This window comes from Camponotus vicinus, unplaced genomic scaffold (genome assembly GCF_025532165.1).
Source record: "Camponotus vicinus isolate PSW18456_S1 unplaced genomic scaffold, iyCamVici1.0 SCAF_12, whole genome shotgun sequence".
Classification (NCBI taxonomy): domain Eukaryota; kingdom Metazoa; phylum Arthropoda; class Insecta; order Hymenoptera; family Formicidae; genus Camponotus; species Camponotus vicinus.
In genome coordinates, this window is record NW_028141948.1 from 568,734 (window position 1) to 582,009 (window position 13,276).

The 13,276-nt window shown below is 34.5% G+C and overlaps 1 protein-coding gene across 15 annotated transcripts in view; it reads right to left on the reverse strand.

Annotated features, from left to right (window-relative positions):
• Lap (phosphatidylinositol-binding clathrin assembly protein lap) overlaps positions 1–13,276 on the reverse strand; it is a 35,047-nt gene that overhangs the window by 9,276 nt on the left and 12,495 nt on the right. Inside the window, exons 2-18 of one of the 15 annotated variants that reach the window (XM_083084227.1) lie at positions 11,156–11,298; positions 11,002–11,077; positions 9,608–9,622; positions 9,105–9,207; positions 8,806–9,014; positions 8,588–8,694; positions 8,468–8,509; positions 7,852–7,946; positions 5,963–6,134; positions 5,605–5,718; positions 5,391–5,532; positions 5,168–5,257; positions 3,745–4,536; positions 2,672–2,792; positions 2,167–2,275; positions 1,610–1,681; positions 393–674 (exon numbers count right to left, since the gene is read on the reverse strand). In XM_083084227.1, the coding sequence (XP_082940353.1) occupies positions 402–674; positions 1,610–1,681; positions 2,167–2,275; positions 2,672–2,792; positions 3,745–4,536; positions 5,168–5,257; positions 5,391–5,532; positions 5,605–5,718; positions 5,963–6,134; positions 7,852–7,946; positions 8,468–8,509; positions 8,588–8,694; positions 8,806–9,014; positions 9,105–9,207; positions 9,608–9,622; positions 11,002–11,077; positions 11,156–11,298 (2,675 nt within the window). In that variant the 3' untranslated portion in view covers positions 393–401. The remainder of the gene's footprint in view (positions 1–392; positions 675–1,609; positions 1,682–2,166; positions 2,276–2,671; positions 2,793–3,744; positions 4,537–5,167; positions 5,258–5,390; positions 5,533–5,604; positions 5,719–5,962; positions 6,135–7,851; positions 7,947–8,467; positions 8,510–8,587; positions 8,695–8,805; positions 9,015–9,104; positions 9,208–9,607; positions 9,623–11,001; positions 11,078–11,155; positions 11,299–13,276) is intronic. The other 14 variants (XM_083084234.1, XM_083084232.1, XM_083084229.1 and 11 more) reach the window with 14 other exon arrangements.

The following is a 13,276-nucleotide window of genomic DNA, read 5'->3' on the forward strand; positions in this document are numbered from 1 at the left end:
ATAGTCATTATTAATCACAAATACATATATAAGTCACAAAGAAATTACTGTACATTATTACCCTGGCTTCATAACGATACCCATTCAAAAGTCATTGGAAAAAATATACTTCATACATACATATATATATATATATATATATATATATATATATATATATATATATATATACTTCATACATATATATACATACAAAAATAAAAATTCAATGCCTAAGATAGCGTATCTAATAAAATTTGCTCTTGTAAAATGTGAGGTAAAATTCTCGCCGCGTAAATTTCGAAATTTTCGTGATCTTTAGCCGACACAAATCTCTATCATGGTTCGTTCCATTATATATCATGAGATCCTTGAGAATGATAACGGCGCAAATGATAAATGAGGATAGGTACCTAATCCCTTCACAGAGCACCAAAAGGATCGAGTTGGACTGCATTGCCTTGTGGCTGAGCCGGTGCTACAGCGGCTTGAGGCTGAGATTGCGGCTGCTGTTGCTGCAGATTAGGACCAGTCATCATGGGATTTGCGCCGGGCATGGCCATCATCGGCGCAGCTCCTCCCGCAACCATCATACCGCCACCGGAGGCGGAAGCACCTGGGATAGTACACATCATCGGCCTCATACCCTGCATACCCTGCATGCCCTGAATACCCATCGGCATACCTTGCATACCCTACAGACACCAGAGAGTGAGAGAAATAAGATGTATGTACAAAAGAAAGCATGTGTGCCTGCAGAATTTAATATTTTTCTTAACATTAAAATAACTTTGATCAATCAATGTTATAATCAAATTAAAGTTCAACAATAACTAACAATAATTAAAGTTCAATAATAATTTAGGCGTTGACTGGAAAAAAGAAAAATGCACTTAGACTTTTTTATTTTATTTTATAAAGTCTTCTGGAAGTGAGTTCGATTGCACTAACATTGAACAGAATTGTACATGTTGTTAAACGAGAGAAAGTATCGGATAAGATAAAATATAAGTACTCTATATATATATTCTTTTCAAACAAGCCCTCTCCTTTGAGATTTTTTCCATTTTATATTTGCAAGAAATCTCTAGAAAAATATAGTGCGACTTAATCTAATCTATTCTGATAACACGTATGTATATATATTACCTGCATATAGGTAATAAACCTTTATAATCAATTTGTCTACATTATCTACATTAAGAATCAACATGTCAAGCAAATTACAGCCAACGTACGCAGAAAAACAAATCTTAAATCAATTTGCAAAAATATAAATCGCTGCGATAAACTATCTACTACATTCTCGAAAACGTGCATCAACGGTTATATATCTATGCATAAGCACATAATGCGAGGAAACGCAATGAGATGTCCGAGTGTCGAGCTGGAACACTATCTTTCAACAACTTTGTCGCCTCGACGAAAAGTAGGAAAACTATACAATGTGATTTGTACAAATAACAATTATTGACATAAGTGAGTTAGTGGCAATTCGTGTTATCACACATCATTCTTGTAGTGTTTTGTGATTTAGTGGAGTGAAATCTGATGATGAATTTGACGCTTTATCGTATTAAACGAGACTCGCTCGTTGAAACAAAAACACTTATAATCTCATGGGACTTACCATGATGGTAGGCTGCGAGGGAAACCCCATAGTAGTGGTGGTTGTAGGTAGAAGTTGCGTCATTCCTTGGCCCTGTAACATAGCCGGTAACATGCCATATGCCGGTGTGCATGCATTACACTCACCTAAAGGGTGCTAACTGACGAGAAAATTACTTCGTTATGTAGAGCGCGAAAGAGTCCCACGATGGACGGTGGATAAATTTACGTTTTTAGATTAGAAAAAAAAACTGAAAGGTACTACGTGAACATTTAGCACGTCACTAACGAGCTAAAATAATTTACTAGATCGCGTGATAAAGAATTTCTACAAGTAAAGGCGATAATATTGAAAATAATTTCATGAGAAACAGCTTAAACGATCTATAAATCTGCATAGGAAATCTACATTTCATACTGTGTTTTGTCAGAAACTACAGTGTTTTTTCTTCGAAAATAATGCGTAACAATGATGATGTGTATGTGTGCGTATATCCTTGTGCGTATATTCTTGTGTATCAACAATCAGAAAAAGCGTGCTGGGAATACTTAACGGACGAAGAAAATGTTAAAACTTACCATGGGACGATATCCAGCACCGGTGGTAGCTGCCATTGGCTGAGGTGACCATCCACCAGCTGAACCGCCCGTTTTCGCGGCGTTCTTCGGTGAGTTCCATTGCATTCCTCTGCAAAAAGAAGGAAGAACATTCTAATTCTATCAGAAATATTATACACACATCTATATCATCATTAAGAAAAAATTATTTATGATTTTATTATTATTATCTTATATATATACATATACCTTTATATCATTTTGATAAGATTTATGTAACTGAACTTTATATCGCGTATATTGCAAATAAAATTGCTAGCATATACAGAAGCATTTCAATAAATAAGAGATAACAAAACCTGTCATGAGGATACATGTATTTATATGGAAAACATGTGGAATACGTGCATCGATATATATTAAAGGCTGTAGTTATAAATAAATATATGTCATATATATCATGACAGGTTTTGTTACATTATTTATTGAAATGCTCTTATATATGTACGAAAATATGATTACTTACTTAACTTGCTGTTGTGCGCTCTTATTGATGGTCAAGTTCTGCGCAAGGCTAGCGAGACTACTATCCAAATCTCCGGTCAAAACCTTGCCAGTGGCAGTTGTACTAACCGGTTGCCCCGTGGCTGAAATAACATTAATTCAAAATCAATTTATTCATCATCACATCGGCATGAAAAAATTGTCAAAAATCCTAAGCAACACCTATGTCAAACAAAGCTCTCCAAAAAACCAAATGAGGATTTAAAGCGAATTGTGAAATTAATTTAAATTTACAAAATAAAACAATTTCTAAATATAATATATTTTCTAATAAAAAATAATAATAAAAAAATATTTAATTTAAAAAAACTACTATCGCGAAATTCTAAACAGCAGCATGCAAAGCTTCTAAACGGAATAACACAAAGCAGAATTATGTTTGCACAATTATTCATGAGCATGCGAATTATCATAATTGAATTATAAACTAATAAAATAAAATAACAATCACATACAAAGGTTATCGCGCGTTCTATGAATATATCAATCATGAACCAGAGTGATATAATCATCTATTTTTTTCAGTGATTTTTGCGATTATCTAAAATGTTAAATAAAACATAGACACATTTATTTAGTCGTGCAAATGTGTGTGGCTAAAATTACATCACAATTATCTTACGTTCTCACAATTATTTTACGGTCTCTAAATATAAACATTCAATGCGATTTATCGATCGAATAAAATATACATAAATTGAACGTGCGATTTCCTGAACATGTACAAAAAAATATCTAACAGACATTCAAAAGGCGTATCTTAAATCCACATGTAAAATCTAACAGACATCCGAAAGGCGTATCTTAAATTCATTTATATCATGTATTTTCCCATATATTTCATAGACTTTTATACAGTTTAAAATATATATACAATATCGTGCTGAGTAAAGAGACAAAAGAAAAAAATATACAATATCGTGCTGAGTAAAGAGATAAAAGAAAAAAAAATTGAAGAAACAAACTTGGACAAAAAGAACAGCGAATGTGTAACACTCATGCAATTAGCGTGGGTTAGTTTAGCATTCCCGTCACCTGACATCGGCTGCTTTGCCGGCGAGCCGTACCCCACGGGGACTTGGGCTTGGGTGGGGATACCGTAGCCGACCATCGGCGCGCCGGTCATCATGGATTGTTGCCCGGCGGCGTCGTTCATACCGCTGAATATACCGGCACCCGCCGGCGGCATTTGTTGTTGCAGCGGCTGCTGCTGGGCAGCCATTGCAGCTTGCTGCTGGACCATGGGCGCTGGACGCGACGGAGACCCGCCCAATGCCATGCGGATGCTGTCGTTGAGATCGTCGAAGGCGCTCTTGTTAGCGGGGGGGCCTGGGGCCGCCGCCGTCGCCGTCGCCGCCGCTGGTCTACCATGTGACACTCCGCCAACTCCGCCGATGGTCGGAGATAGTGCACGCGGTACAGCACCAACGTTTGCGGCAGCAACGGCGGTCGCGGGTGGCGGTGGTCTAGGTGGCGGCGTGGCAGTGGAAGATATCTTGCCGACAGCGGAGGATGCCGTCGACGCCACTACCTCGGCCGCCGCAGCGTCCCCGTCGCCATTCGTGGCGGTCTTTAGCATCGCGGCGGACCCGTCGCCCCCCGCGAAGAGATCCGTCTGACCGGCACTGAAGAGGTCTCCGCCTGGCGCCGTTGTTGCTTGTGATTCGTTCATTGCACCGCCGCCAACAACACCACCGCCGGCGTTTTGATCGAAGAACCCAAAAGCGCCCGCGTTCGTCGCCGCTTGTTGACCGCCGGCGGTACCGAGGGACGGGAAATCGGACATGAAGGGATTAGGTACGGACGCGGCCGTTCCTGGGACGCCAGCTTGCGCAAAAAGTGATCAAGGTGCATAAGTTAGCTTTTTCTTCCGTTTTCTCACATTCGAACAGCAATTCGATAACAATTAAAATGCCTTGCTAATATTATACGGCGACTCGATTAATACATTAGTCACAGAGAGGACAAAAAGAGAAGAGATATGTACTCAAGTATAACGTTAATGCGACATTGCAATCTTTTGTACTGTCGCGTGTTAATGTTATACTTTGAATGCATTTGGAGAATGTATCGAAAAATCAGCGCTTATTAAAAACTTCATTCATATAAAAAAGAAACTACTATTATAAAAAATACTATTATATTATTATTATTATTTATAATAAGCAAAACGATTTGTTATAACAGAATGATCGCTGTTTTATTCGTTACATCTCTGGCCATAGGCGTTAAACGGCACGTGTGATTGCTCAGGCGCGTTCCAAGTATCTAAAGTATAAGATGTATGATGCAAAAGTATCATAAAAATGATCGCAAAAATTCTACGACAGAAAGAGGAGAAGAAATGTACAGATGACAGAAAAGGAAAATAAAGGTGCACAGAATCTCAATCGTATGTAAATGCGCTCATGTATAATATTTGCTTATATATCTACCACTAAGTGTAATAAGCACTTACTAGATTGTTGATCCTGATTTCCGAATACGGAGGAAAAACTGTTATCTGTAACAAAGTTATTATTTGCTGGTGGCGCAGCTGGCGCGAAACCTAAAAGAAAAAAAAAGGATGGAAAATGGAAGAAAATAAAAATAAAAAAAGAACGTATCATAATCAAGCGCGGTGACAGAAACAAGCAGCGATGATCGAGACTATAATGCTGAGATTTAAATGCTGTGCTCACCAGTACCGTTGGTCATCCACATGTTGTTTTGAGTGGCAGATTGTGCGGTCGGTGCGGCTGGTTGCGGTGTTCCGAACATGTTCGCGAACGGATTGCCCGCCAGTTGTAGCAGATCATCCGACGCTTTTTGCGAAAGTTGTTGCTGTAACAAGTAATCGGTTATTATTGAATAGGAATTGCATCGTTAGTTGAATAAAAAAAAACGTAGATATACCTGATTTTCGGACATTGCTGCACCAAACAAATCCACGATAGGTTGATTGGCATTATTGGTCGGTGAACTGAGGAAGGGATTTGTGCTAGCGCTCGATGGCGATTGTACTTTTGCCTGCAATACATACATTGAGGCTCTCGTTTATATATAAAGAATATATTCGTGAGTCACGCAATGATAGAAAAATATATAAAATACTTGAAAATATCAAGAAAGTAAGTTGAAAGAATATTTTGACATTAATAACAAATTTATCATTGCAATTTCAATTTTGAAATTTAAAAATTATTCAGAAATCTAAAATCTTCTTCTTTCATTTCGAAGTTAAATACTTGAGTACTAATTGTTTGCTTAATACCTTGTATTGATTCATGGCGGCTTCCTCTTCTGCAAGAGCTTGCTGTCGCAGTGCCTCGTCGATATGGCCGTTCCCAGTTTGCTCGAGCCGCGCATTGCTGGCTGCTGTTCCGAACGCGGTACTGGTGGAAGACAGGGCGGACACTCCCGACTTTACATTGGTTCTATTGCTGCTTTTGGGCGATGATAGGATGTCGGAGATGTGCGGTGTCAATTGGACGGAAGAAAAAAAGAGGACGGACAAGAAGAATACGGAAGGTCCGTTTCAGCAAGTTCGTAAAATGTGGCGAGAGAGAGGAGCGTAAAGGAAAATTGATAATTGAAAACAAAGGAGAAGAGAGACAAACAAAAAAACAAAAAGACAAACGGTGTAGTACGTTTAGATGTAACAATGCGCGTAAAAATGCATAGTGTGCATTATCCACTCGTACACATTCATACAACCTTTTTCTCTTTCTCTTTCTCTCCTTCTCTTCTTTTTCACTCGTTATTTCGCTCTCCGATTTTTTACTACATGTCCTAATATACACATGCATTTATTAGTGTTCTACTTTCTGTGAAAAGTCTTCTAGTGAAGAGTAGCGTCAAGCTTGCGTACCAAACTAAATTATATTACATGATACATTAATGTATATATCGCTGTAATATATCGCTTACAATTATTTTGTGTAATATTATGAATAATGAAAATATTATGAATAATGAATTGAACTTACTACAACAATAAAAAAGCTATTTTGTAGATAAATACATGTGCATTAAAACATTACACGGTATCTTCATTATCTTAAAACAAATTATTTCAACAATTAATGCTGTGTATATCTTAATTCAAACTATTATGTCTCAGGTATATAAGTTTAATCTATTACAATGAATAATAAATATAATTTTGTATTAAATAAATCTATTAATTAAGATATGATTCTATATTATTTATACATATAAGCAATTTAAAATTAAATTAATAAAAAAATTAATAAATTACTGTTACTGTTAATCGTAATTGAAATAATTTATTTATATAGCATGCTTAATCCATTATAATCAATAAAATTATAAGGAAATTATATTAATTATCTAAACAGATTATAATTCATGCAATATACATAAACGAATTGGATAATTTAAAAATTATACAATATCTTCAATAAGAAATATATATATATATATATATATATATATATATATATACACATACATATATACATATACATATATACGTATATATACACACACACATACATACATACATACATACATACATACGTATACATATACATATTTATATATATAAATTAAATACCAAAAATGTTTTTAAAGATAGTATGGATGCGGTAAATGGATTAGGGTACAAAAATAAATTTTAAAGTTTCTATATACAATTAAATATTATTAGAGGAATTAACCTAAAGTATTTATCGACTATCGACAAATATTGTAAATTAAAAGATAACTATCGAAAAAGATATAACTTCCCAAAAATATATGATTCAAGATTTCTTACGATATTTACTTAAAGGAAACATGATGAATATTTAACAGTTTTATATATGGGTTTAAAATTGGTTAATTGGGAAATTATATATGGTATTCGGAGAGAACAAATGCAATTTTGTGTCATAATTTTTATGCATGTGCATGTGCGATAAACATATTTTGTTAAAGTACTCGTATTAAAAAGCTCGTAAAGATGTGTATAGAGAAGAAAGTGTTTTTTGATTTTAACAAAATGTACAATGAGACGATGGATTTTGGGGAAAGTAGAGAAGGAGAAGTATATCGATTTTGATAGCATTCAGCGTAAGGATGTTTAGAATTATTCCTACATCGATCGTTATATGAGATTTAAATGAATCGGATAAAAATCAAGAAAAGAAATTAGCATACCTTGCCGATTGCGTTGGCGTGTTCGCGGCGGAACCCTTCTTTCCTTCCAAGGAAGCGAGATGTTGTTCTAAGGCGTCCAATAAGCTACTTGGTGCCTAAAAAGTAATTTGTCAGTCATTCACAAAGCATCGTTAAAATCGTTGAATGAGGTGCAAGATAAAATGAATCAGCTGTGCATTTGACTTGGAAAACATTTCTCTGCTATAAACGCATGCATTTATTTTTAGAAGATTTTGTGAGTTTGGTATTTTAGAAAGCATTATAAATCTCTCTCTCTCTTTCTTTTCGTCTATAATGAAAGTAATTGACATAAAATCAAGTCACAAAATCAACTAAAATAAATATTGCCAATTATCTCTATGCTGCTCTATACTAGATCACACTAACTCTACCTCGTTAAGATAATCAGTGATGTTATTACCTGTCATGTAATGTACAATAGGAAGAAACAAATGAAAATATTACTTTATCGGTTGACTACATATTTTTTTCGCTCATTGTTAATTATTCGTCAAAATGATAACCGATAATTATATACAGATGATTAAACAGATTCTTATTCTTATCATTATTATAATATAATAGGAGAGATAATGGATGATATCGTAGCACGTACCTTTGTCAGATCTGGTATGTCTCCTTTATCAATGCCAACGTTCTGTAAGAAAAAATACGTTCAATTATGTCAATTTAATATGTCAGTCGTTTTTACGCTCAAATCGTATGTATAACTTACTTCAGCGACTTTTAGAAATTCTCCGACCCTATCCATACGTATGAGGAACTTTTTATAGAGATCTAAAGCGTCCCGACATTGTTTCTTGTTCATGTCGAAATATTTCTCTGAAAGATCACAATCGCAATCGTTCGATTAGAGACGCAATTAATTATTTCATCCATCTTCGAATATGCATTTATTACGCGGGAATAGGAAAAGCGAATATACTGCGTTACCTAACAGATTAATGATGCCGTCATTATAACAGGCGAATAACCGGATAAGATCTCGAAAGAGGAGCATGAAGGCCATGTTTATGACGCCATTCGTGAGGTCGTTAGCCGTGCAATCGAATTCCAGCAACGCGTCGAGTTGGGACTGCAGCACCGGCAAAGTTTTCAGGAGTTTCTCAGCGTTCATTGTGCGTAGAGTGCCGTCCTCCTTCCTATAATGTGGATTACGCAATAAAGAGTAATTCTCTCGCTCTAAATGTAAATAGTAAAGTAAAATTACGACAATGTTTCTTAACACATACCCCCGTTTCACTTTGCAGAAGTCGAACGCTACCGTCCTGTAGGAGAGGGCCTTCTCGTTGAGATACTTGGCGTATCGCCTGATGAATGGCGACATGTCATATCCTGATCGATGAGAAAAAAAATGGCAATTATTCACTTTTGTTCATGTACCGTGGAGACATAATGAAAGCACTAATAGGCAGTGCAACGCAACAATGCGTAAAAGTGAAATTAGAAAGTCGGCAATACACGCCCGAGAGATGCGATTGCATTAATTTCATAAAGTTATATAAGCATGCGTGTTGGAGCCGATTGAAAGCTACTACTTTTTATCAAACGTAATGATAAATTTATAACGTTCGCACTGAACTGTAATTAATTTACAACATATATCGATTGATATACACATGTATACATGTTCTTTTTAGTCTTAGAAATTTTAAATCAAAGATGTATGCACAAAAGTACAAAGCGTTAGCACATTAACAAGAAAAGGAACGAATGTTTTGTTATTAGAACTCACCCACGCGTATTCCTGCTTCGTGTCCGAAGAGATAGAAAGTTAGTCCAGGTTAGTAAATCGTATACACAGATGTCAGACACATGGAAAAGAGAAAGATTCGCATTTTCCATATGGATGATGGTTGCACGATGCAAAGAAGTTAATGAGACGGAAATAATTCGCGTGTGGAAAAATTCGTAAAAAGAGTTCGCGTTGTTTTAAAAATTCATATCAACTGTTATCTAAGCATCCTGATGACCGATGGTCACGTAATGGTCTTCAATCAATGAATCGAATTCACGTCTCTCGTAAACACATTCTCGGCGTCGAGGTGCCCGAGGATTAGCTATTCAAATTACAACATGTTGCAATTTTCTATGCGACGCGTGCATATTAAGTCAATCCGCTCGAATATCGATACACGAGCTTTAACTGAATGTATTGCGAATGTGTGCGAAAAGCCGTGCGATTCGTGCTGCATTCTTCGCGATGGTTTTGTTAATACGGAAATAAATGTTAAATCTTCCACTTTTCAGGTTAAGAAAACACATTTTAAATGAATTGTCACGAGAACAATTGTCTTTTCTTCGTACATGATGCCGCAGAATTGCCGGAAAGTGGACACGTTGAAATTTGCAATCATTCGTAACAAAAATATCTATTAAATATCTATAAAAATTAATATATTTTGTTAGGATGTCTATTCAACTCTTATACAAAAATTCTCTGAGAGATTTTACTAAGTATTTTTATTCAAAATTTTAAAGTTTTTTTGATTTTTGCAATTTCCTAAAATAAGTTTTCTTGTATGTCTTTTTATTTTATTTCTAATGCTTTCCATTCACATGAAGGAAATATACGAAGTCATTAAATTTCAAGTATTAAATTTACAAGTGTACTAAAAAATTGAATAGCTTTCATAAGATAAACATTTTTCATTTGTATAACATTTCCATTTTTATCACTAAAAATGACAATAAAAAATATCTACTATATATCAATATTTTATTAAGATATTAAATATATCAACAGAGAAAGAAATATATATTTGTAATGTATTTTAATGTATTTTATACAATTGATAACTTATCGACGAACTGCCGATTGCAGTATAAGAGCAAAAAGAGAATTTAAAAAAAAATCGAATTTCAATAAAATTTCATGAAAATTCTCTGACTTTTCCAAGTACAAAAAATTCTTCAAGAATTTTTCCAGAGAATAGACATCCTGATTATTATACATAAAATAATTATTTTTTCGTAAAATAAATTTAAGAAATAAATAATGACGAAATATTAATTCCTACAAATGTAGGAAGGAATAATGCTACATGTCATCACTTTCCAATTCCGAAACATCTTATGATATTTCGAGAAAAAACGCAAACCCTGTTGATACCATCATGAAATAATCACCTTGTACGCCGCTCTTGTCGAGAAAATTGCTGAGTTGAAATGTGCTATTGCTAGAGGCGAGATACTGTGTGAACCTCTGCAAATAGAAAAGTCATTTTAGAAGGATAGACAGGCGTTTCGCGGCTTGAACGAAAGTAAAAAAGAAGATAATTACCTCATTGCCGTAACACATCATGTGATGTACGGTGATCAGAGCTTTGAAGACCACCGTCCAGTTTGTGTTCTGCGAGCGTTCTATCAGGAGATTAGCGAGTTGTGGTATGGAGACATTCGGTTCATTGGTGCAGTGAATTAAATCTGAAACGAGAAAGAGAGGAGAGTCATTGTTTTTGGCTTACTCAACAACGTTGGAAATATTTTCTCGAAATCGATCGATCGGTCAAGAGACACCGAGAGAAGCGAAATCTTGCATCAGATGCAAGTCACAATGAGAGGCACTGACCTCCACCTTATAAGATTACATTGTAATTTACATACTATGTATGATTCACAATCATTGTCGACGATGATAGTATTGTGTTGTGAGAATTTTTTGCAAATGCATGTCATTTCGTCTTGAATTTTAAGTTGTAATTTAAAAAAAAATGAATTTTTATATAATTTGTACACTCTTTTATGGATGTATTCGGACATCGAATTATACGTGAAAGTGCGAGGTAAAAGCGAATTAATATCCGAATCCCGGATAAAATAACAACTGCTTACTAGCGTAACGATCTATTAAGTGTAATTAAAAATCGCCGACCTCTTTTTATCTCTATAAATTCTAAATTCAATACGAAACAGTATATCATTGCACATATAAAAGACTTGATTAAAAAGACGGATGTGATTTCTAAAGTGAACCAACCGATTTCATTCTGTAAAATCCGAAAATAAAATAGAAAAAAACCTGATAAAATAATTTTACTTATTTGTCGATATCTATCAACAAAAAATTAATCGTGTAAAAGATTTTCACACGGAATTTCCAGTTAAAACTTCCAGTGTCAAATGACTCAGATGATTCAAAGAAATCGAGTGATTCAGAATTCATAAAATTCTTATCATCATTTTCTTTACGTATTACACGTAGCAAAAATTATACGATTTAATATAATGCACACGCTATTTATAATTTTAATTATATGTAAATTTATTAAAAATGTATATTTTTATTATATATCATATGAATCTCGAAAACGAAAGTAGTACATATAGAATACTAATAGAATAAAAAAAGAAGTAAATATAACTTTTATTCAAAATATCTTAAAATATTAAATTATTGTGCACAGGCATAATCTAATAACACTAACCCGTCGAAAAAATATAAGAATATAAATTAAAAGAAAAGGATATGTATATATTCACACTTGGATATAATTATAATTTAGATTAACAATTAGTAACATAAAGTTTTCTTATGCATAATTACATATACAAATTATATAATTATATAAAACTATGTGATAGATGAGAGAAAAAGGTTCTATTATCGATTCTATATCTGCATAAAATTCCTCCGATATCCGAATTACAAATTACCTAAAACGGATACAAGAACAACCCGAAAATTCGATATTTTACAAGTATCCCTGTCATTTTTGTCGATGTACCTAAAAATGGGAATATAGGCGAAGCTATCGATTTTCGCGGCTGACTCTGACCTGCATATGTTGAACACGACGTTCGCGCAAATGTGTCGCGAAACCGGCCACGAAGAAAATATATTCATGAAGTGGACAGCGACGTCGATTAATCGCGATTGATTGACGAAAGTAGCAGCCACGTCAGAAGAATATCATGTAACGAGTTTAATAATCGCGTCCTCGCTCGATTTCGAACGCGATGGTATTCAATATATCGTATTACTATTACTGAAATCGTGATCATTGAATTAGTTTCAAAATTTATTGTTGCACGAGTGCTCAGTTGCATCATCCAGAGTGCATATTAGCATATCGTTAATTGAATTCTTAATCTAAAGTTGAATCTTTGATAAAAATCTAAAGCAACTTTTTCCGAAAATAAATCTACTCCAAATTAATCAAAGAGTTGTTTAAAAAAAAACATATGCAAACATATATCTTGTATAAACCACAAATGATATTTTAAATAAATTACACTTGAAAAATTTCGACATCTAGTAAGAGTTAATATTCAATCATATTTAAATATATGTAAACGATAAAAAAGAATTCTTATCGCATATCGAGCGAGCCTGTGACAATTCAAGTCTGTGATCACCGATATCTATTATCATATCTGTTTGTAATTCGCCAAACATTTCCTC